General features: G+C 39.3%; 1 protein-coding gene across 1 annotated transcript in view; it reads right to left on the reverse strand.

The window, feature by feature from the left end:
* Window positions 1–26246, reverse strand: part of lekr1 (leucine, glutamate and lysine rich 1) — a 105811-nt gene that overhangs the window by 43140 nt on the left and 36425 nt on the right. Inside the window, 4 exon segments of the mRNA XM_052018402.1 lie at window positions 1161–1346; window positions 15373–15548; window positions 16114–16233; window positions 23326–23540. Coding sequence (XP_051874362.1) covers window positions 1161–1346; window positions 15373–15548; window positions 16114–16233; window positions 23326–23540 — 697 coding nt within the window.

Raw genomic sequence — 26246 nt, forward strand, 5'->3', positions numbered from 1 at the left:
GATACCATTGAAGTAGGACTTCCAGACATAGGGAAGTAGTAGGGCTAGACATGGGGTAGCAGTAGTATGTAGGGCTAGCTTGCATATGAAAAATGAAAAAAACACAGTAGGAGAAAAGTGTTTTTCTGTCTCACCAAAGTCAAACTTGATTTATGTGACTGAGATTTCAAAAAACACGATTAAGACAGAAACTGCCCACTGGAATAATCTCTTGAACTCGATGGAGGTCATAGGATTATGGCAGTCATTGCAGTAATATCCATAGTTAATTAGGAGCCTGGATCAGCAAAAAGACATCTTAAAGTAAGACACCATAGACGTAGATATAAAGACTAGATCAACACTGTACACCATGTTTTCTCAGAACATATAATGATTGGTCCTGTTCCCAGAAGAGAAGGCACCTAAAAGATTATGGAAAAGATATAATTGGCCACTGTGGGTAGATAAAAAAAAATTGTCCTATGACAATTAATCTCTGTAGAAATGCAGAATGAGGTGATAAGTCTGTTGAACACAGGTGGGCACCAAGTGGAATGTGGCTAGTAACACCAGGACTACTGGCCTCTGGGAAGACATTGTTACTAATCAAGGCATTAACTGATTGAATAAAAAGGGATGCTTGTCAAGGGACCACTCAACACTAAGCAAAGCCAGGGTTCTCTAAGGCACATAATTATTATTCAGGGAGACTGATGTCAAAAGATGCTGATCATGCACCTTTTTGCTTCAGATTGGTTAAGAGGTATTAAACTGAACCTCTATACTGTATATAGGTGGAATCAATATACCTCATTTCCAAAATGTGTATAAACATGCCATCAGGGAGAGGGCACGGACTGTACCCTTGAGGTGAATGGGTCTTCCTTCTCCGCTGCAGTAGATAACAAAGTACTCCTCCATTTGACCAGAGTATGAATTCATACGAGTGATCCCTTTGCTGCATAACACCACAATTCTAATATCATTCCATCATGTTTCCCTCAGTTGTAGGCACCACAAATCCAAACGGCATTCTTTGTATACTTAATTTCACAAAATGTTTTCTGGTCACTGACAACCTTAGTGCACTGGGATTTAGGCTTAAGCTTGCTGCGTTTTTAAAATCAGACACATCTTACATAACTAAGTCCATATTCTTCAGCTGAATTTTCACTTACCAACTGCCTTTTCCTGTAGTTCATGACATCTGATTTGAAGTTCAGCCTTCTTCTGTGCTAAATCATTAATTTGATGGGTTTGTAATGCAACTGTATTTGTTGAAAGATGTAGCTCTTTTACTTGATGCTGAAGGACAGCCACCTCTTCATTAGACCTCTTGAGACTTTCTTTCAATCCAAACATTTCTGAAAATAAAGAAAAAGAATTATAATATTATCATAGTCCCTTCCATTTTGTTCATCTTCAATCCTGCTTATATGCAGATTTTGATTTATGGCTTTCTTGTACAAATTCAAGGAATGATTCATAAGTAAGTATCCTGATACTAATTCATGTAGGAATGATCATTTGGCTAATTGTGCAGTGCACTGGCCTTTCCAGCTGAGAAAAAAAGTCACTAGAATATCTCCCTTCTATGGCAAGAAACAGACGTCATTATTTGTCATAGTTTCACAGTGCTTTTTCGCAAGCAACATATTTAAGTATGCCCTGTTGTCCAACCCCTTTCATGAATCATGACTTAAACAAGTATTCTCGAATGTGGCATCCGCCTTGTAAAATGGGATATACACAAATAATAAACGTGAAACAATCATGCCCAAATTCAAATTGATATTTTTTTCACATCTAATGTCATGGTACCAAGACATCACTATTAAAATAAAATTATTTAAATGAAACAGGGCAACCTCTTTAAAACGTAGGTTGTCTTCTGCACTAGTACACCATATTTCCTTTCTTCACATCTACCAAGCCCCAATCTTTTGCTTCCTTTCTCCCAAATGGTCTCTAGGTTCAGCATCCTGCCACTGGTTTTACTGCCCAGTAAATGGTCTGCTAATTTGCCTAAACACCAAAGAGGAAATGGAAGGAATAAGATTGTAATGAGGTCTTGTTGTTAAACTTGGCAGGATCTGTGAGTTCTCGGTCTCCATGCTTCTCTGCAACATTCCTTTCATCCTGGAATACTGGAGCCATTGTATTTGTGCTGTTTTGGTGGACAGCAGCTGTATACATCAGGTAATTAATCTGAATATTAACTCCGGTTCTCCCGCCACATATGCTGTCTGATCTGCTTATTATTGTTTTCTGTTTTTATTTCAGTTTTCCAGATACCACAGTTTTTGAGTTTCAATATGTAGTTCCATATCAGGTTATGACCTGATTCAAAATCATGTTTTTAAGTGCGATGGAATGAGCAGTTTTATTGCGACAACAAAAGACAAATCCTTTTTAGGGTCAAAAGCTGCAGCAAACTGACAGTTCCCAAAAGCTAAATGAGTTTTATTTTCAAAGGAAACAACAATCTGGAAAAAACATATAACATTAAGAAAAAGAAATAAAATCCATCATTCTCCATTCTCCTTCCAAATAAAAACAAAAGATTCCGAATTACAATTAATGCATCATAATAGCTGAAAGAAAGAATCAAAACATTATTACTTTGGCAACAATTGGTCTGGGCAATTTTTCTGTAAAATATTTTGTTTACTATGGAGAGACTTTAGCACTGTAGGTATGAGATTCTATTCCAAAAAGAGCATTGTAATGATCAGTATTATTGTTGTAAACAAGTTCAAAAAATGATTTTCATCTAAATTTTAGATAATGTACAAAAATATGGTTTTACTGTGGATCAGCTATTTATGATAGGATACTACTTTCATCTATCTACTAACCTATAATGTATAAGGTATTTATTTATTAATCACATGTACATTGAAACACACAGTGAAATACGTCTTTTTGCGTTACTGAGAATCTGCTGGGGGCAGTCTGCAAGTGTCGTCACTCTTCCGGCGCCAACATAGCATGCCCACAGCTCCTAACCTGTACGTCTTTGGAATGTGGGAGGAAACCGGAGCACCCGGAGGAAACCCACACAGACACGGGGAGAACATACAAACTCCTTACAGGCAGCAGCGGGAATTGAACCCAGGTTGCTGGTACTGTAATAGCGTTACGTTAACCGCTATGCTACCGTGCTGCCCCAATGTATTAATGTATTAAGAGTGTTGCACTGCGCAGATTTCCTCCTGATGTATTTATTCCCTTTGTCGTGATTTAATCTGTTGCTGCAATTCTCAAAAAGTGTGTCATTTTGCAGTAACACTTTAATATTACAGTGTCTAGAAGCACTTTTCAACTGATGAACATTCCATTATTTGTCTTGAAGGCTACCACTACCAGGAGGAACTACTGTCCTGCCTATTCCATCTCCCATGCGTTCTACCTCTGTGAGCATCATTTTTCAGTGCATCACTTACACCTACTTCTTTCTAGCAAACAGTACCATGAGTGTGCTCACACACACACACACACACACACCCACACACACACACACACACACACACACACACACACACACACCAGTGTAGATGGGCAAAAAATGTCAGCATGAACACGGTGTACCGAGAGCCCAATTCTGTCCTGTATGACTCAATGATGCATGCAAGTAAAGAATCAAATAAGCAATAGTTATATTTCATATAAAAAAGCTCCAAAATTGGGTCTGTACACCCATCATGCAGACATTTCATATAGAAGTGCTCAAACTGATTCCATTACAAGTAAAATTGTTTGACATTCTAAGTCTTATAAAAAAGACAGTATTAATCCATTGTCAGAACAGAGAAAGGAAACAGTAGGATGTTTGCATGGAACCAGGATATTAAAATGCACATACTTCCTGTAAACTGAGCAAGGTGAAATGGAGAAAGATCAATTTGAATGTATTATTCAAACTATGTGCAGTCTTGTTTAAAAGGGTACAATGCAAAAGTCTCAAAATCTGGAAGAAAGCCAACTTTAAAGATATTTGCCTCTTTAAAGTCATAAATCCACCTTATCTACCTATTCATTTTCCCATTTCTTTTCTCCTTTACTTCACCCCTCTGTGCATGTTGCATGAGAAGAAGAACAAATTGTCAGTGACTCTGCACCCTCTTCACTGCAAATTTATAGCTGGAACCCTTGCCACCATGATTGGACTCCAAGATCATTGTCATATCAGCTCGGGTCCTAATTCTTGTGGAAAAGGGTTAACCATGCTGAGAGGAGTTTTTTTTAAAGAATGACTTAGTGTAATTCTTAAGGTAACAGGCTCTGGTTTTCTTTTCTTATGAACCTAGAAAGTGCTTAGTGCAAAGTTGAGGAAAAGGAAACACGAGCTCTATGTACATCTGGATGGCAAGTTGAAAGTCTATACAGACTGATAAAAATGTACTTAAACTATTTATGTAAAATGAATTATGCTAACCAAGTATAGACAACACACAGTGGCTTAAAAATTCAAACATGCAGCTAATGTTTATGTGCTAACAACGGAATATGTTTGAAAACCCGATCGGGTACTTTGTACATTGGTGGTGCATTTCTGAATTTTTACAAGCTCCACTCATGTATAACGTATATGCACACAGAGGCCATTGGATGTCAGTTACATAATGGTATACAGCATTCGTTTCGATGTTGATCATGCAAAGTTCTACCATGCAAATGAGCCCTGTAAATAATATGTGGATCCAATATTATAAGAACCCTGCTGGGGTCTTAACCGAATGGTATATTTCAAGGGCCTGTCCCTACCTGTCTTTAAACCAGTTAAAGGGCCTCTCTCTACGTGGCCACTCCTTGGACTTCGTTGTCTTTGAGGTGTGTCACTTTACAGAGCTCATACTTAGTGACTGCCACCATTCCACTTTCCCTGTTGACATCTTCAGTACAAAGGCATTACACAATTCCTCTACACACCAATCTCTTCTCCTTGAGACAATCCATCCATTATAGGTATTAGTTTGGTGAATCTTCCCTGAACTGCTTCAATGCATTAATATCTTTGTTAAATAAGAACAATACTGTATACAGTGCTCCAGATGTGGTCTCACCAATGTCTTATAACTGAAGCATTACCTCCCTACTTTTGTATTCAGTTTTCCCAGCAGTAAATGATAACATTCTGTTAGCTTTCCTAATTATTTGCTGTACTTACATTCTAGCTTTCTGCACCTACTATATTGGATCTTTTCTCAGAGCTCGACAACCTCTTACCATTCAGATAAAATACCTTTTTTTTAATAATTTTTCCTGCCATATTTTCCCACATTGTACTCCATTTGCCAAAATCTTTACCCACTACTTAGTAAATCTATATTCTTTGTATCCTCCTTACAACTTATGTCCTCTTCACAACTTATTTTCCTTGTGTCATCAGCAAATTTAGCAACCATATTTTCAGTGCCTTTATCCAATATAAGTTATAAAAAGTTGATGCCGTAGCACTGATCCCCATGGCACATCACACATTACAACTTACCAGACAAAGATCCATTTACATAGGCTTACTCTATTACCTCTTAGCCAGCCAATCTACTATTCACACCAGTTAGAGCAATTGGCCAAAATACATTGGTTTTAAGGATCATCTTAAAAGGAGGAAAGAGGTCTAGGCAAAGGAGAAGTTTAGTGAAGAAATTCCAGAGCTCAGGTTCTTGGCTACCAATGGTGGAGTAATCACAACTAGGGACAAGATGATAAAACTGCACAAGTGCAAGAATTTAGGTGGATTTTAGGGGTGGAGATGATCATTAAGGTAGGAAGATAGGAAGAAGGCAAGTCTTCTTCTGGAGAAACTGAAAACACAAAGTTAAAATCGAGGTGAAACTTACCTGGGCATTAACATAGGTCAGCAAGCACAGAAATGAAGATAAATGGAAAAGTGCAATTTAACACACAGGTAGCAAATTTTTCAATTGTCTGGAGTTCAGACGGTGGAAATTGGACGACCCCAATTGATCAAGTCTAAAGGTAACAACAGAATGGATGAGGATTCCACTGGCAAATGTATTGAAACAGGGAAGAAGTCAGAAGATTTTTGAAGTTTGAAACAGTTGGCTTTAACAATGTCACAGATATGTGGTTGGAACCCCAACTCAGCAGCAAACACAACTCCAAAGTTAATTCTGCTCAAAGTTACCAGGGACAGAAGTCAGTAGCTTAGTAATAGTATCTTTTGATGTAGATAAAAGAGAATGGCTTTGATCTTTCCTATAATTAGTTAAAAAGACTCCTCCAGCACTAGACTTGTAACAATTTAAAGTCAATGGAGAGTTTAAGAAAAGGAGCAATGAGATTGAGTTGGATGACATTATGGTATAATTGGTAAGTGATTATTTTTTAATGGAGCAGTAATTAAATGAGAACTAGGAGGTAGGCAAGAACAGATCATCAGGGCAATGCTGCAACAAAGGGGAACAGTCTGGATGAAGGGTCTTAGTCGAGAATACAGGGCAAGACATTTAGGACTGAGCTGAGGAGAATTTTATACACAGAGTGAATTTGTGTAATTCTGTACCATTTAAGGCTATGGAGGCCAAGTTGCTGAATATACTTAAGAAAGACCTAGGTTTCTCAACACAAGAGGCATTACTGGTATGGGGAGAGTATAGGAATGTGGTACTGAATGGCAGAGCACACTAAAGGGGCGAGTGACCTGCATACTCCTGCTCTTATTTTTAATAAGTTCCAAGGGTAATGAATTAATACTTTTTTGTCAAATCATTGTCAAAGAAACCAAACCACAATTCAGGATGTTGATATCAAATTATTAATGGGCAGGATGATTTAACAAAGGAGTAGCAAAAGTTACATAGATAATTCAGTGTACTGTAAATCAGCATGACAAAAGCTGTATATTAAATATCATAGTAGCCAGAAATGGAGATTATAAATTATTGTTTTCTAAATGTACAGGTCTCCCCGAGTTAACAAAGTGGTTAGGTTCTAAAGAACTGTTCATTATGCAAAAATTCAAATTGCGAGAGATCCAGTAAACCCTTCATGGGGGTTATCAACTGTTGTGGATGGTACGAAGTCAGAAGCTACTCAATCCCTTCCCAGTAATGATGCAGAAAATGAAAAGCAAACTACACTTATTTTAATAAGCTGAAACTTGCAAATCATTCATAGTCAATCATTAAAGAAAAAAAAGTGCTGGAAGTACTCAGCAGGTCAGGCTACATCTGTGGGAAGAGAAACAAGTCACTCATCCAATGAGGTTTTCTTTCCATTTTGAACAGCTGATTTATTTCACAAATTCCTTCTCATTAGTCTGATCAAAAAGACTGTTAAATGCTAGTGATTTTCATGCACCTTCGACCTGTGTTTGAAATTCAATTTCCAATTACGTTCCTTCATTGTAGAGAATGAAACTTTCATTGAATGACAAATTAAGTCTTGTTGTAAAGATCCTTGAAGTGAGCGTTTGCCAGTCTGGGGAGATCTGTAATTTGTTAGATATCTGACAAATTAACAGCTTTACATATCCAGTTTACATGGCTAACACAATTACTTCATCTGAAGTGGGCACCTGCAGATGAAAAGGGTTTATGAATTTCTCACCTACCTACATATACATAAAAAATGACTATCTTCTCAGGAGAAAGTAGTTTTTTTTAACTGTTAGACTGCTGAAAAATTTAAATTGAAAAGATTTTTTTATATTAAGCAATTTTTTTAGATTTAATGAACATGTGACTTGAACCTACACATTTCTTGCTTAGCGAGCCCTGCCTTCCTGTGTGCTTCTGAATAAATGGACCACCTACCATAGGCATGTGAAAGCACTGGAGAGATAGCAACAACGCTGTCTCCACAAAATCCTCCAAATCCACTGGAAGGATAAGTAAGCCAATCTAATATCCTCTCTCCCAGGCCAACATCACCAGCATTGAAGACCTTATTACATTCAGTCAGCTCCAATACACATATGTCATTTTCATACCGGCATGAGATTCCTGAAATGGACTCCTTACTTTGAGCTCCATCACAGACAGAGGAAAAGATCCAAGGGTGTTCTCAAAGCCTCTTTGGAATAGTGTAATATCCCTACTGACCTCTCCTGACTCATAACTGTTCAAAATAGAGAAGGAATATTCTTACTGCAAACAAAAGCAGCACACCACCTCATAAACTATCCATCAATGAGAACACAAGAAAATAAAAGCAGAATTAAACCACCTAGGCTTTCAAGCCTACCCAGCCATTCAATATGATCATGGCTGATCTACTTCAAGCGTTAACTCCTCCTCTGTGCCAGATCCCCATAACTCTCAATCCTCTGATCTTTCAAAAATGCATCTACTTCCATTTTTAATACTTTTAATGAGATAGCCTCCACAATTCTCTGGGGGAGAGAATTCCAGAGATTCCCTACCCTCTGTGAGAATAAATTTCTATGTACTTCAGTTTTAAATGACTGGTCCCTTATCTGGAAACTATGTCCCCTTGTTCAAGACTCACCGACTAGTGGAACCACCTTGACATCATGTGACACTATGTCATGTTTCCATAAGATCATTCTTTTTTCATTCTGCAGAACACAGACATAATCTGTTTAGTTTCTCTTGATAGGATAATCCTCTCATCCCAAAAATTAGGCTGGTGAATCTCCTTTGGACTGTCTCCAATGCTACATAACCTTTCTTAGGTAAGGGGAATAAAACTGTGCACAGTACTCCAGGTGTGGTCTCACCAAAACCCTGTACAATTGTAACAAAACTTCCCTATTTTTAAATGCCATCCCCTTTGCAATAAAGGCCAATATATCATTTCTTAATTATTTGCTGCACCTGCCTGCTAGCTTTTTGTGACTCATGCACAAGAACACATAGATCCCTCTGTACTTCACTTATTTGCAGTTTATTTTCATTTAGATAATAGTCTGTCTTTTGATTTCTCCTACTAAAGTGTATGACTTGACACTTGTACATTAATCTTCATTTACCAAGATTTTGCCCACTTACTCAACCTATCTATATATCTATAATACGTTGATAATGAACATTGTTCTGTAACCGGCAATGTCAGTTTCATGAATACATTACAAAGGGAAGCTTTTCGGTGCCCCTTACAAATGACTGGAGAGGGTGCAGAGGAGATTCACCAGAATGTTGCCTGGCTTGGAGGATTTAGTTACGGGGCAAGATTGCTTTGAAAAGTTGGTTTGTTTTCCTTGGATTGAAGGAAGCTGAGAGGTGACCTGATAGAGGTATATAAAATTATAAGAGGCATAGACAGAGTAGATGATCAGAATCTTTTTCTAATGGTTAGGGGTATGAAGAACAAGAAGGCATATGTTTAAGGAAGGAGTTTTAAAGGGGATTTGAAGGGACTTTTTTTTGCATAGAGAGTGGCTGATATCTGAAACTTGTTGCCAGAGGTGGTGAGGTCAGATACAATCACAACATTTAAGAGACATTTAGGCAGGGCATAGAAGGATAAGATCCTAAGGGGGCTTGACAGAGTGGATGATGGGATGCTTTCACTAGTGGGAGAGTATCGAAAAAGGGGGGATAATTATAAGATGAGGGGATGGTCATTTAAAACTGAGGTGCACAGACATTTCTTCTGGCAGAGGATGGTGAATCTCTGGAATTCTCTGCCTGGTGGGTGGTGGAAGCAAGATCATTAGAAGTATTTAAAGTGAAGGTGGTTAAATATTTGATAGATTGAGGAATAGAGGGATATGGAGAAAATGCACAGAAGAGGAGTTGAGGCCAGTATAGATCAACCATGATCATATTAAATGGTCGTGCAGGCTTGAAGAGTGTGATGGCCTATTTCTGCTCCTATCTTCTTGTGTTGTTATGAAATGGACCTAATGTGGGCAAATGGGATTAGTGTACATGGGCAAATATTTGGCATGGATTTGGTGGGCTGAAAGGCCCATTTCTGTACTGTACAACTCTGACTCTAAATATGTGCATACATGCATAAATGTCCAGTAACTAACTGTTGATTGTAAGTCAGCAAATGTGTAGTGATTACATTACAATAATTAACCTTTCAAATGAAGGAAATCTGCACACATTAATTATATAAAGAAATTGCTGGAAGCTTTCAACAGGCCAAGCAGCATCATTGGCAGAGAATAAGACAGTCAACTTTTCAGGTCAAGGACTCTTCATCAAATCAGAAAAAAAACAAGTGTATCTTCAGTTGCAAAGAGGCGAAGTTTATTAGAACAGAGGTGATGCCTACAACATGGTGCAGACCAGAGTTGTCAAGATAACAAAAAAATATTTAAAAACTACAGATATTGGAAATCTGAAATTAAAACAGAAAGTGCTGAAAACACTTGGCAGTTTAGGGAGCATCAGTGGAAAGATAAACATTAATGTTTCTGGTCGAAGACCCCTTGTCAGAACTGGGAAAAGAGAAAAAAATAAGTTGTAGTGGAGGGGGCGGGAGGCAAGGGGATGAATATCTCCAATAAGACCAAGGGTTTCATGAGGATAAGCTGTAAACAAGGCTATACAGTCAATAAGTTAATGCAGGCAGGCAGGCAGGCAGGCAGGCAGGCAGGCAGGGAGGGAGGGAGGGAGGGAGGGAGGGAGGGAGGGAGGGAGGGAGGGAGGGAGAGAGAGAGAGAGAGAGAGAGAGAGAGAGAGAGAGAGAGGGGGGAGGGGGAGGGGGAGAGAGGGGGAGAGAGAATCTGAACAAAGGAATATATAAGCTATGAAATGAATAAATGAAAACAGTTAGAGAGTAAGAACACGAAAAAAGAATGTAAAAATTGCAAAATGCAGGTCAGACCATGCTAATGGAGAGAGAAAAACTGAGCCAATACCACAAATGGACTGGCCAGTTCTGATCTAGATAGAAAAATGGAGTTACCTGAAGTTATGGAATTCAACATTGATTTTGGAAGATTGCAATGTGCTCAGATGCAAGATTATGTACCGTTCCTCAACATATGATGGCCTTGTTATAACAAGGCCATGGACAATAGGTCAGAGTATGGCAAGAGAAAGCTCAAGCTGCCTCGGCAGACTGAAGGTAGGTGTCCCATAAACCAGTCACCTGATCTGCATTTGGTTTCTCCAATGTAGATGAGGCCACATCTACAGTACACTAGACTGGAAGTGAAAGTGAATTGCTACTTCACCTGGAAGGATTACTTGTATCCCTGGATAGTGAGAAAGGAATAGGTGAAAGGACAGGTTTGTATCTCCAGTGATTACTGGGAAAATCTCTTAAGAAAAAGAGTGGTTGTCAAGATAACAGTTAATTTGAAAACCAGCAGTTAGAGATAAAAGGAGAAAAAAAAACAAGTTGAAATAGAAAGATACAACAATATTTGTAAAGAGAGAATTATTAAATTCAATAGTAAGTCTTTAGGGCTATAAAATACCCAGAGAAAGATAGGTGCCAAGCTTGTATTGAGCATGGCTGGAGCAAAGCAAGAAGCCAAAGACAGAAAAGTCATTGTGGAAGTGACATGCAACAGGCAGCTCTGAATCACCTCTGCACACTGAACACAGGTGTTCTGCAAAAGGGTTGCCCAATCTATGTTTGGGTTCTCACATGTAGGGGAGACACATCATGAGCACTGAATGCAATACACTAAATTGGAAGGAGTGCAAGTAAATTGCTCTTTCACCTGGATGGACTGTTTGGTTCCTTGGATGGTGGGAAGAGAAGAGGTAAAAGGAACAATTGCTTGGTAAAGTGCCAGAAGAAGAGGAGGTAGGGGTGGAAGAATGAACCATGAAATAACAAAGGAAATGATCACTTTGCAAAGTTGAATGGTGAGAGAGGGGAAAGTGTGTCTAGTTGGGGATGGCAGAAAGTATGCATTGAATGTGGGGTCTGGTGCTGTGGAAGGTGAAGACAATGGGAACCCTATCATTGTTTTGGTGGGAGGAAAAGGGGTAAAAGCAGGTGCAGAAAGTAGAGGAGACACAGTTAAGAGCTCTGTCAACTAGAGTGAAGGGAAAGTCACAGTTAGGAAAAAAGAATGACATCCTAAATGCACAAATGTTTAGAAGTCTCATCATCAGAGCAGATAAAATGGAAATAGAGAAACTAAGAGAATAGTATGGAATCTTTAGAGAATGCAAGGTCGGAGGCATTGTAGTTGACATAGTTGTGCGTGTGCGTGGGCTTATAATAGATATTGGTAGCTAAACTACCACTTGAAACGGAGTTGTCAAGAAAGAGATGGGAACAATCAGAAGTGGACCACATGAACATGCAAACAGGGTGGAAATTGGTCGTAAAGGTAATGAAATGTCCGAGTTCCACATGATTGCACGAAGAAGCACCATACAGCCATCAATATAATGAAAAAAAGAGTTGAGAAAGATGGCCTGAATAGGACTGAAACAAGGAGAATGGTGGTGGAAGAGGGCTGGTTGGGCCTGTCTGTGGAAGAAGTGAAAAGATGTTAGATCATCCTGGTGTGTGAAGGAGGTACAGAGGGATTGGAATCTATGGTGAAAGTGAGTTTGTTGCAACCGGAAAACTGGAACTTGACTGGAACTCCAAGTCTGGAGACTATGGACAAAAGATCTCGCAAGGAAATGAAATCCGTGACTGTCTGAGAAGCAACAATCTGATATTCAGTGGTGATATTATCGTCAACCATAGAGGGAGACTAAAAACTGAACTAAAATCAGAAAATGCTTCACAATATTCATAATTCATATGTAAAAGTATATGAAATGTCAAATATCAAGGATTATTTGCTACTATTAGAATATTTAAATCATCCACTCACACCAACAACCTCCTCAAAATTATCCAAACCTATTATTCTGCACAGTAATCTATGTTTACAGATCAAGAAGCACTTATCTGAATCTCTGAGTAGGTCTGGATGGTTTAGCCTGTATCAAGGTCATCACAGCCTCAAATTGCTATTGGTTCCTTCCTAGCAATGGAAGGGGCCATATATCAAATTTTGCAATCAACAGTTCATCAAGGAAAGCAACTGCAACATATGAGAGTATTGCATATTTTCTGTTTTCAGACATTAATAATGACCAGCAATACACAGAGACCAGGCAGTAAACCAAGGTTGATGAACCTAGTACAGAAAGGAATTTTGTTAGTCAACCTGGAATCAATGAGATAGAATCATATAAAATTACAGCACAGCATTTGGCCCATTACATCCTTATTGGCCAAACAGAACAGTTCAGACATCCCAGCTTGGGCAGGATACTTCACATCAAGTACTCATCAACACTCTTTTTAAATGAGAAAGGATTTCTACACTGATACCCTTCAGACTGAGTTCCTGACACCTGACCACTCTTTGGAGAAAAAGTAGTTCCTGAATTTTCTTCTAATCCTCTTATCAACTGCATTAAGTCTATGTCCCCCCGTTATTGAAGTCTTCCACAAAAGAAATTATATCCATCCTGTTAATTTCATCTAGGTCTCTTATAATTCTATCCACTTTGATTAAATTTTCCCTCAGTCTTTTCAATTCCAAAGAACACAACCTTAGCCAAGACAATCTCTCCTTAGCTCTGGCATAAGTCTCCTCTGTACCCTCTTCAGTACTATTCTTCCTGTAGTGTGATGACCAGAACTGTATTAAGAACTTTAGTTGTGATTTAACAATTGCTTTATAGAGTTTCACAATAACTTTCCTGTCTCCTTCTCTCCACCTTTCTTATGATTATTTTTTTCACTTAAACATGTGGACACAGGCCTATTCCCTAATATACTCATCTCAGAAATGCACTTCACCCAATATCATCAACAATAGACAATAATACATTCAGGTGTTTTTTTCCTTGGTCTCACATGTTTCAAAAGATTTTTAGGGCACAAAAGAAATAGGATAAACCTATTTAATCCTCAATATTATAAAGTGCATCTCTACAGCAGATAACTGAAGCTTTGTGTTATGATTTTTTCAAGCCATTAACATGATATGCTGAAACAACTCAGAACATCCATCAGAGAAGGTATGTGTACTATTGTCAAATGAAGCTCTGCTGCAGATGGCGTTGGAATAATCATGCTGTCCACGGTGCTCTGAAGTTTTTCTAAGCAGTCATGTATCTTGGTACAGATGCAGCTAGTTGGATTCTTTCATTTGCCCTCCACTTTTAACATTCTCAAATAGAGTCATAGAGCAATACAGCATAGAAACAGGCCCTTCAGCCCAACTTGTCCATGCTGACTAGGATGCCCATCTAAGTAGTCCCATTTGCTTGCATTTGGCCCATATCCCTCTATATCTTTCATATCCATGTACTTGTCCAAGTACCTTTTAAATGTTGTTAATGTACAGCTCACTCCATATATGCACCACCCTCTGCATGAAGAAGTTCTCCCTCAAGTCAATTTTAAATCTTTCCCCTCTCACCTTAAACCTATGCCGTCCAGATTTTGATTCCCTTTCCCTGGGAAAAGACTGTGTGCATTCATTCTATATATATCTCTCATTATTTTATACATCTCTATAAGCTCACCCCTCAGTCTCCTATAAAGTCCCCTTTGAACCCCAGAACCTCAAGCAGCCACTCCTGCCCTTGTGACAGCCAAGTCTCTGTAACGGCCACAACATCGTAATTCCATGTATTGATCCATGCTCTAAGTTCATCACCCTTATTCTTAACACTTCTCACATTCACATTTCAATCCACTTAACTGATTGCATTTATGCCCCGTCCCCGGCCTATCCTTCCCCACCTTCTCTGTACACATCACATCTACTTCTACACCAACTGATCCATCCTCTAATCCGACACTCCGGTTACAATCATTAGCTCTGATTCAATTTGCACTCATGAACGAGGGCCCTGTTTGTTTCCCGTTGGAGCTCTGGTCACCAGGTCAGAGATCCAATCTGAAAATTGAAGCAGGCAGACACAAGCAACAAGCTTCAAGTCTGTTTGCAGAATTAGCTCTATTGCTAATCTGTTTTTAGATGCAAACAGGGCAACAGGGACTTGAAATTATCTTTGTGTTTTGTAGCATCAACAATGTGTAACACTTTCCAATTTAAATGAAAAATATCAATGGAGTGAAAGTCAATTGAAAGCGAGGAACTACAGAAATTCATTTTGAGTGAACTTCACATTAATTTTCTTTAAGCAAATACATATGTTATTTTGTATTCTTTGCAGGGTTTTCATCCCACACTGTATTAGCTAACTTTGCAAGTTCAATAATAAAAACATTATCATATTGCCTGAATGAAGAAAAGTGATTAAATCCAGCATGTGCACAAGGAGCTCTCAAGGGTATATTTTCTAATTCAAAATGATCAATTTGTGTCCAAGTTTTGTTTAATTCATTTCACTAATAAAATATGGTGGGTATAAAATGCTTACCATTTACTGAAAGTTATTACTAATCCATGAACCATTTTTTTTAATGTTTTAGAACCAAAAACAGCATTACACTCACCCATCTGTACAGAACTGTTAGTGACCTTCAGGCAATGTGCCAAAGTTTTGCTGAAAGGGTCCCATATCATCAGATTGCCCCTTACATCCTCCTTAAGCATAGCTAGCTCAATCCTTATTCCTTGAAGGAAAGTGGCTGCTTGCTCCACAATGTGTCCTTGTTGCTTTGTTCTTTCCCTGTGAAATGTCATATTGATTCAGATCAAAGACAGCTTCCTTTCTGTTAATTTACTTACGCCAGATTTTAATGTGGTGCTAACTTAAACTCAATTACATAAACACAATGGTGTCAAATAGTCAGTCTAAAGGAATTCAACACTCCCACCTCAAGCAAACCTAAATCTGAGTATGTTCAAAGTAAAAATATGGCCTGTGTCAATATAACAAAAATACAACATGTCCATGAACCCACACAAATACTTTGATTTTGTGAAGGAAACTGCTGCCTTTAATTATTTGTGCTGATGCTGTAAGCATGCAATGTGTCACCTGTTTTGTTTGATCCTCTTATCCACTGTAAACCAAAAGAATCTGCATGCTTGCTGGGACATTATAATTGTTTGAAAGTTTCAAAACAGCCAAACAGTTGTTAACCATCTGCTGCCTTTTTCCTGTCATGCTATCCGGATTATTTATTCACATGCCATGGATTCTCCAAGCAACATAATGATACTGTGGATTTCAGTGATGTTTTAATTTCCAATATTTCAATAATTGTTTATAGTTTTACTGATTTCCTTACCTGACAAGTTTTAGTTGGCGCTGGGCTTCTATAAGCTGGCCTGAAACACCCTCCATTTTCAGGAATGTGTCCTCCAGTTCTTTCTGTTTAGCTGCAAGTTGTCCACTCAACAAGTTCAAACTGAAAAATATGAGAAATGTAATGTACGATACCATGCAAGATAGAGAATGAAGGAATACTTTGAACAAAAAGAATGCCTGTGATTTTTATTTAATAAACTTATATATTGCAGCAATGACTTCCACTTACTTGGTGCCTTTGACACAGCATCACATCATAAGGAAATTCATAAGAACATTATCAATCAAGAAATAATGCCAAGCACTTAAGATGATATTATGACAGAAAAACAAAAGCTTAGTTAAAGGGATGGGTTTTAAGGAGTTTCTGGAAGATAGACAAGGAAGTAGAGAGGGGTACAGAGTTAGCATTTTGGCAGCTGATGGCACAGAGCCAAAGGTGCAAGAACTATATTCAGGGATAATCAGGACACTCAGACTAAATAGCTCAGTGGATTATGCAGCTAGAAGAAATTACAGAAATAGGGAGGTTAGGGGTATTTGAAAACATGGGTGAAATTTTAAATCAATGTATTGCTTAAATGAGAGCAAATATAGGAATGATGGGTGAAAATAGACAGAACAGTTTCAAATGACCTCAAGCTGATGGAGAGAAATATAAGGCAGGCCAAGCAGGTGTGCAATGGGACAGTAAAAATTTGAGGTAACTGAGATTTTAAGTTATAGATGAGTCAAGACAGGGTTGGTATCAGACAATGTTACAGAGGCAGCCTCACTGTTGGCAAGGATATGTGTTCTGAAGCTTATCTCAGGGTCAAATATAAAACTTAGGCTGCAAATTCACTGGCACTATTTCAGCCTTTACCGGGATAACAATTGGAGATGCAATCTAGAGAACAGAATTTGTGATGAGGATCGTGAACAATGGCTTTGGTTTTCCCAATAATTAAATTGAGGAAATTTCTGGTCTTAAATTGTGAAATGTTGAACAACCAATTCAACATTTTCATAGGGGAGCCAAAGGAGACAGTGGAGCCAGATGTCAGTGTACATGCACAACCTGAAGCTGTTTTCACATGATATTACTGAAGGGTAGCATTGTTGACGGGGCCCATAATCAGTTATGTGGCGGAAGGGTGGGGGTGGTGGAAGATCTCTCAGAGGTAACAGGAAGAGAAGCTATTGTAAGTCTCTTCCTACAACCGTATGGACATGAATGATACGAATGAAACAAGGATTACAACAGAGAGACATTGAAGGAGGTCAACTGTGTCAATTAAAGTAAGCACAGATTATCTTCATCACCATAATGCATGATATCAGTAGTAGCTGGTTTGGTATTATGAAAGGATTGGACACCTTATTAGAGGATTTAAAGAAGGGTAAGAAAGGATAGTTACCAGAGACAACTCAATGGCTGGTCTGAATATTGCTGACAATGACGTGCATGAGATTCCTTCATTTGTTGTTAGAGCAGAGAGTGAAGGAAACAGAAGAGAAGTTAAGAACCATATTCCAGAGGCGAGGTGAGGTGATTGTCCTGGAGATCAAGGTAGCATTTGACTAAGTGTGGCATTAAGGAGCTCTGGTAAAACACAAGTTACTGGCAAACAAAGGCAAAAATTTCCACCGGAAGTAGTCATATCTTGCACCAAGGAAAATGGTTGGGGTGATCAATCTTCTTAGCCTAGGATGCAACTCAGGACAAAGTCCTAACTCAGCAATCTTCATCTGTTCCTTCCATTACAGATAATAAATGAGAATGATTGCTGTTGATTGAACAATTCACAACTCCTCAGAAAATGAAACATATACGTGCATACAGTAAGTCTTGGACAACATTCAGGCATAGTCTGATAAGTGACAACTAATATCTGCACCATTCAAGTCAAAGCAATAGCTATCAGCTGCAAGTAAAAGTCTAGCTACCTACCCTTGACATTCAATGATATATCCATCATCAGTACCTCGGCAGAGTCATCATAGAAATTGCCATTGACCAAAAACCTAACTAGACCAGTCATGTAAATATAGTGGCAGATCAGAGATTGAGTATCCTGCAGCAAGTAACTCTTCTCTTGACTGTCAAAGGTTCGTCACTATCTACAAAGCACAAATCAGGAGTACGATGTGCCTCTCCAATTGCCCAGATGAGTACAGCTCTAACCACATTCAAGACACTTAGCCAGAGCATAGCAGCCCATTTGATTTGTACCTAACTTTGAGAGATTATTTTCTCTGGAGTGTCAGAAGCTGAGGGGCGACCTGATAGAAGTAAATAAAATTATGAGAAGCATAGATAGGGTGGATAGAGTCTTCTTCCCCTCCCAAGGTGGATATGTCAAATACTAGAGAAGATAGTTTTAAGATGAGAGGGGTAAAGTTGAAAGGAGATTTACTAGGCATGGTTTTTATTTTTACACAGAGAGTGGTAGGTGCCTGGAATGCACTGCCAGGTGAGGGGCTGAAAGCAGACACAATAGCAATGTTTAAGAGGCATTTAGACTGGCACATGAACAGGCAGGAAATGGAGGGATATGGACCATGAGCAGGCAGATGGGATTAGTTTTGTTTTGCATCATGGTTGCCATAGGTATTGTAGACCGAAGGGCATTTTCCTGTGCTGTACGGTTACCTACCCATACAAATGGACAATTTACAGTGGCGAACTAATCTATGAAACCTACACATCTTTGGGATGTGGGAAGAAACCCACACAAGTCATAGGGAGAACGTACAGACATCACTGGAGGTCAGGATTGGATGTGAATTACTAGCACTGTGATGCAGCAGCTCTACTAGCTAAGTCACTGCGTTTCCCTGTAAATTATACTTTTTTATATTTACCATGATTAAAATTTGCTTCAGCAAGACTTGATTTGACATAAATCACTGGATTTCTGTAATCATATCACTTTTGAAACATAATTGCATATGTATGAAATCTCCCAGTATATAGCTTCAAGGACAATTATAGATATTTAGAAACCATTAATTTTGCACCAGGTAAAGCCAAGTATGATAATTTCTGTACTTCAGCCAAATTTCACATGATGCACTCCACATGAAAATACACTCAATGGTTTTCTGCGGCAACTTTGATTGATTTAAGCAGTCAGAGAGGAAATTCACTGAATTTTTCCTGAGTCTGTTTGAATTTTTCTTTCGTTTCCTTTCCTCTTAAGGTATCAATTGTAACTGGCAAGGGTAGTTTCCAAGGTTGAACCTCTAAAAGGTACAATGAGCATGGATGTGCATGTTGGTGCTTTCTAACATTTATTTGTATATGTTCATGAATAGTTATTGTATCAAAAATTTGCCAAATTTATGACTTGAATTTGTACTGATCTCTGGGGCCCATGAAACATGTTGTTCTGCTTGGAGAATCTATCCTGGGCCCAACACATTGATGCAATCACAAAGACGGCACACCAGTGGCTCTACTTCGTGAGGAGTTTGAGGAGATTTGGTATGTCACCAAAGACTCTTGCAAATTTCTATAGATGTACAGTGGAGAGCATTCTGACTGGTTGCATCACAGCCTGGTATGGAAGCTCCACTATAAGATTTCTGAATGGTCCATTAACCCATGAACACTACCTCGTTTTTTTTTGCACTATTTATTTATTTTGTCATTTATGGTAATTTTTATGTCTTGCACTGTACTGCTGCTGCAAAACAAATTTCATGTCAAATAAGTCAGTGATCATAAACTTGATTCTGATAATGAGGACTTGGCTGTGCTTTGATGAAATTAAACATGTTGCTTTTTATATGTAGCCCAAGACATACACTCGTATCTAAAATAGTAGTCCAGTATAACACAAATTTCTGAAGTAAATACAATTAATGTGAGGCTCATCAAATCCACTACTTTCATAGCTTTAAAAAGATCAGCACTTAAAAACTTAGAGCTGGCGACATTCAATGGGATCTGTGTGGCCTTCTACATTAATCACTGGAAGTTAACATGCACGCACAACAAGTAATTAAGAAGATATTGTATCTGTCTATATTGCAAAAGGATTTGAGCTCAAGGGCAGAAAGGTCCTGCTCCAATTACTGATCAGCAAGGGGGTGGAAAGTTATCTAGAGTAGGTGAGGATGCAAAATTGAGGTTACAATTAGATCAATCATGACCTTAATGAAAAGGTTGAGCAGGCTCGAGAGTTGACCTATACCACAGAAGTTCACTGCCTAACTGGTAGCAGTCTGCTGTCTGAATACAACAAAGTTCTTCCAGTTATCAGCTCTCTGCTTGTATAGAACATCGGTCTGCTTCCAGGTGACAGCAGATAGAGATTGATTAGAGCAGCCTGAGACTCCACTGAGGCACAAAGACTTTGGATGGTCTCTGTCTGTGCCTCAACAGCTTCTGAGGACAGAGGATTCAGGCACCCAAAATTAGTGTTGTGAGGGCCGACTCTCTGGGTACACAGATATCACAATTAGACAGAGCAAATATGTCTATGGCCATGGTTAAATGTGTTAATTAACAAAATAAGTCTGGTCTGTAAGCTTCCTTGATCTCAGTCACTATAATGCAAAATAACTAAAGGTTAAGTTATGATGTCAGCTAATTAAAATAGCCCTATTGTCTCACATTTGGCCGATGCGTAAGAGAATGTCTCATGGTCATATCCGCTTACAAACCATATTTCTTGAGGCAGCCAGCCTCCTGCTATGGGTCGGTACCCTGTGCTCCGGAGACAGTACTGTTTGGTTACATAACTGTCCTTTTAATTTCAAAACTAATTACTGCTTGTAATTTACATTTGAACAGGTTTCTCCTGAATACTGGTTCTTGTTTGTATTCATGCCTGCTATCCACATAACTCCATAAATCCTGATAGTCCCTAACAGTGGGTAAACAAGTAGTTTTTTGAAAAACTAACCAAGAGGATTGACAAGGGCAAGGCAGTAGAAATAGTCTATATTGTCTTTGGCAAGGCCTCTGACAAGGTCCCAGAGGGTAGGCTGGTCTAGAAGGTTAGATCACAGGGTGTACTAGCTAATTGGATACAAAATTGACTTGGTGATAGGAGTCAGAGGGTGATAGTGGAGGGTTTTTTTTCAGATTGGCAGCCTGTCACCAGTGGTGTGCCACAGGGATCAGTGCTGCTCCACTACTGTTTGCCATCTATATTAGCAATTTAGATAAGAATATACATGGCATGTTTAGTAAGTTTGCGGATGGCACCAAAAATGGTGGTATAGTAGACAGTGAAGAAGGTTATTTACAATGCGTTATTAAAGTGGACCAATGAATAACAGATGGAATTTAACTCAGACAAGTGCAAAATGTTTCATTTTGAGGATTAAGCCAGGGCACGAATTACACAGTAAATGGCAGGGCCCTGGAGAGTGAAGGGTGGTGAAGAAGGTCTTTGGTATGATTGCCCTCATCGGTCAGGGGACTGAATACAAGAGTTGGGATGTTATGTTACAGTTGTACAAGGCATTGGTGAGATCCCATTTGGAGTACTGAATGCAGTACTAGTCGCCTAGCTTTAGGAAGGATATCATTAATCTGGAAAGGGTGCAGAAAAGATTCGCAAGGATGTTGCCAGGACTAGAGGACTTGAGTTAGAAGGAGAGAATGGATAAGCTGCAGCTGTCTTACCTGGAGCATAGGAGGCTGAGAGGTGACCTTATAGAGGTACATAAAATCATGAGCAGTATAGATAAGGTGAATGGTCACAGTCATTTTCCCAGGGTAGGGGAATCTAAAATTAACAGGGCATAGGTTTAAGTTCAGAGGAGTAAGATTTAAACAGGACCCGAAAGGCAACTTTTTCACACAGAGGGTAGTGGGTATATGGAATGAGCTGCCAGAGGAAGTGGCAGAGGCAGGTACAATTACTATGGTTAAAAGACATTTAGACACATACATGTATAGGAAAGGTTTCGAGGATTATGGGCCAAACGCAGGCAAATGGTACTAGTTCAGGTAGGCATCTTGGTCAACAAGGACAAGTTGGCCCAAAGTTCATGTTTACATGCTGTATAACTCTAGGACTCTTAAAAATATTCTACCTACCCTATCTATGCCTCTTATAATTTTATATACCTCTGTCAGGTCACTCCTCAGCCTGGTTCACTCCAGGGAAAACAGCCCATCCTTAGTGAATATCAAGTTCAGAAAGTAGCTCTTAGTGAGGGCAATAATTTCATGATCAACAGTACACACAGAATAACTAAGGTTGATGTGTGTTGCTAATAAGAGTAAAGTCTTAGAACCATAGAACCATAGGAAAACTACAGCACAGAAAACAGGCCATTTGGCCCTTCTAGTCTGTGCTGAAACATTATTCGGCTAGTCCCATTTACCTGCCCCCAGCTCATACCCCTCCAGACCTCTCTCGTCCATGTATCTATCCAATTTACTCTTAAAAGTTAAGAGCGAGCCCACATTTACCACATCAGATGGCAGCCCATTCCACACTCCCACCACTCTTTGAGTGAAGAAGTTCCCTCTAATGTTCCCCCTAAACCTTTCCCCTTTCACCCTAAAGCCATGTCCTCTCGTACTTATCCCTCCTAATCTAGGTAGAAAGAGCCTACTTGCATTAACCCTGTCTATGCCCCTCATCATTTTATAAACCTCTATCATTTCTCCCCTCATTCTTCTCCGCTCCAAGGAATAAAGTCCTAACATGCTCAATCTTTCCTAATAACTCAACTCCTGAAGACCCGGCAACATTCTTGTAAATCTCCTCTGCACTCTTTCAATCTTACTGACATCCTTCCTGTAGTTCAGCGACCAGAACTACAAACTTTCAAAATATTTTCTCTGTATCATTTAGAAATGTTTTGACATTTGTGGTTTTGTAAAGGCAATATCCCTTCCCCAAATAGAATGCCTATTTAAATGCACTTCAAACTAACGATTAAATTTTGCAAACCTGGAATGTTGTTTGCCAGTTACCAGATACTTGGTACAAGCATAAAAAGAATTAAAAAAGAGGCAGTCAGAGTTTTCCTATAGAAATCACCGTTTGTCATTCCCAAATGAACTGCAGCACTGATGGCAATTATGGGGAGTATAGATTATCTTCTTGGTAAGGGACAACACAAGGCACTTACTGTAAAAGGGAAAAATTAAACCAATACAATGCTATTGCATGGATTGTTAGGCCAGAAGAATATTTTTTGTAAATTAAAAGATACTCAAACTAAACTATGTACCAACCTTTCTTTCTTCTCTTGATTATCATTTTTCAGCTGTTCCATACATTGGTTGATTGAACAAAGCTCTCTTTGCAGTTTTTTTTCCCGGGCTACACTGTCACGGTAAAATTCCAATTCTGCTTCCATTGCTTTCAGTTTTTCTTCCATTAATTTGAATTCATGATGTATCAGATAACTAACTCCACAATATTTACAAACTGTCTCATTCTGAGGCATCTAAAGTAAGCAAAGAACAGTGCAACACAAATTACTATCAAAATACATAAGTGGTAATGGTTATATGCATGCAGTTTATCAATATATTTCCCACATTATTGAATAAACTCTACTTCTAACTTTTCCTCAGAAAATATTGGTGCACCTGTTAATAAACAAGCTTTTGTAACATTTGCACTGCAAGGGTATAGTAGTCCAGTAGTTAAATTACTGGACTGGCAGCTAGATTTCTGAACCTTTTATCCAGAAGCTGGAGTTCAAACCCCCCCAATGGCAGATGGAGAATTTAAATACAAGTAATTTTTTAAAAATCTGTAATTTAAAATAAAAGCTAATCGCAATAACAGTAGACATGAAATTACTACATTGTTGTAAAAACTCATCAGATTTGTTAATGTCCTTCAGAGAAAGAAATCTTTATCCAGTCTGGCCTATGCATGACTTCTCATCCTTCAATGACTCCTAATTGGGGCAATTTGGGATGGAAAATCATTGCCAGTGATGTGCTAGAAAAACTCCCAGTGGCAAACAGTCAAGCGGCTGCACTTCTTGCACAGTAGAAGTCAGGGTCACCCCGATCTCAGAATCTTTGCAGGCTGTCTCTGCTAAGATATGATACTGCAGCTCATTACTGGATTGCAGAAGTTAAACACTCAACCAGTGAAGCGAGGAATCTTTTATTTTTTGATAAATGCAATCTTTGCAATCATACTTGGAAGGAGCATTTGACCATACACGAGGCTTCTAAAAGTGCTGGAATTCATCAAATGCGCTCGTGCCCTCCCTGACATCTCAATGGTAACTTCCTGGCACAAATGCTACCTATTTTGTTGGATGGTATTTCTTTAGATTTGTATTTCTTCACAATCTGATATATTGGCAGCTCAATATTCCAAGATACAGATGCTACAGGCATGACAGAGATATAGGTAAGCGAGGAGGGGGTGTTGCCTTTTTGATAAGGGAGGATGTAACACCAGTACTTTAAGATGACATTCTTGGGGAATTGTCCAGTGAGGCCATATGAGTAGAACTTAGAAACAAGAAGGGGAGGGTCACTCCAGTAGGGCTGTATCATAGAACCCCCCAAACCCCCAATCATCAGCGGAAACTAGAGGAGCAGGTGGGTCAAGAAACTGCTCATAGTTGTAAGAATAATAGGGTTGTATTAATGGGAGATTTTAATTTCCCTGGTATTGACCAAAACTGTACACAGAGTGTTAAGAGCCTGGACTGGAAGGGCGGGGGGTGGTAGGGGGGAGAATTTGTGAAATGTGTCTAGGAAAGTTTCCTGAATCGATATATACAGGGCCCTAATCGGGAGGGTGCAATACTGGACCTTCTCTTCGGGAACAAGGTAGGCAGGTAACTGAGGTGGCAGTCAGGGAGCACTCTGGCTCTAGTGACCATAATTCTATTACTTTTAAGATAAGTGATAAAAAAAGAATAGGACAGGTCCACGGGTTAGGGTCCTAAACTGGAGCAGGGCTAGTTTTGGGGGAATTAGGCAGGATCTATCAGAGGTCAACTGGGTGAGCCTGTTTGAAGGGAAAAGAATGAATGGCAAGTGGGAGGCTTTTAAGAGTGTGATATCATGAGTCCAAGATCAGCTGTTCCTGTTAGAATGAAGAGTAAATCTGGCAAGTTTAGAGAACCTTGGCTGATGAGAGATATTGAGTCTCTGGTCAAGAAAAAGGTAGCATATATTGTGTTTAGGAGGTTGGGGGTGAATGAATCCCTTGATGACTATAAAAAGATTAAGAACACTCTCAAGAGGGAAAACAGGAGGGCAGGGTATGAGATGGATCTGGCAGGTAAGGTTAAGGTTAAGGAAAATCCCAAGAGGTTCTATAGTTCTATTAAGAGTAAAAGGGTGGCCAAGGAGAGAGTAGGTCCCATTAGAGATCAGCAGGGCTGCCTATGCCTTGAGCCAAAGAACATGGGTGGGATTTTTAACAAATATTTCTCCTCGGTATTCACTATGGAGAAAATCATGGTTGCTCAAGAGATGATCGAAATAGTGAAGATGTTTTGGAGGACATCCATATTACCAGGGAGCAGGTATTTGCAGCCTGACAGCGCATTAAGGTGGATAAATCCCCAGGGTCTGACCAAGTGCATCCTAGGACTTTGTGGGAGGCTAGAGGAGAAATTGTGGAGGCACTCGCAGAGATTTTTGCTTCAGCGTTAGCCACCGATGAAGTTCCCAGAGACTGGAAGGTGACTAATGTTGTTCCTTTGTTTAAGAAAAGTAGCAAGGATAGGCCAGGAACTACAGGCTGGTCAGCCTAACATCAGTAGTGGGGAAGTTACTGGAGGTAATTCTGAGGGACAGGATCTACCAGCAGTTGGATAGACAGTCTCTGATTAGGAGGAGTCAGCATGGCTTTGTGTGTGTGGAAAGTCGTGCTTGATGAATCTTTTAGAGTTTTTTGAAGAGGTAATCAAAATGGTAGATGAGGGTAGGGTAGTGGATGTTGTCTATTTGGACTTTAGCAAGCCTTCAAAAAGGTCCCACGTGGTAGGGTGGTCTGGAGGTTAGGTCCCATGGAATCCAGGGAGAGAGAGTTAGGTGGATTCAAAATTGGCTCGGAGGTATGAAGCAGAGGGTGGTGGTTGAAGATTGTTTCTCGGAATGGAGGCCGGTGACTAGAGGTGTGCCGCAGGGTTTGGTGTTGGGACCCTTGTTATTCGTTATTTATATAA

Source organism: Pristis pectinata, chromosome 6 (genome assembly GCF_009764475.1).
Source record: "Pristis pectinata isolate sPriPec2 chromosome 6, sPriPec2.1.pri, whole genome shotgun sequence".
In the NCBI taxonomy this organism is placed as follows: Eukaryota; Metazoa; Chordata; class Chondrichthyes; order Rhinopristiformes; family Pristidae; genus Pristis; species Pristis pectinata.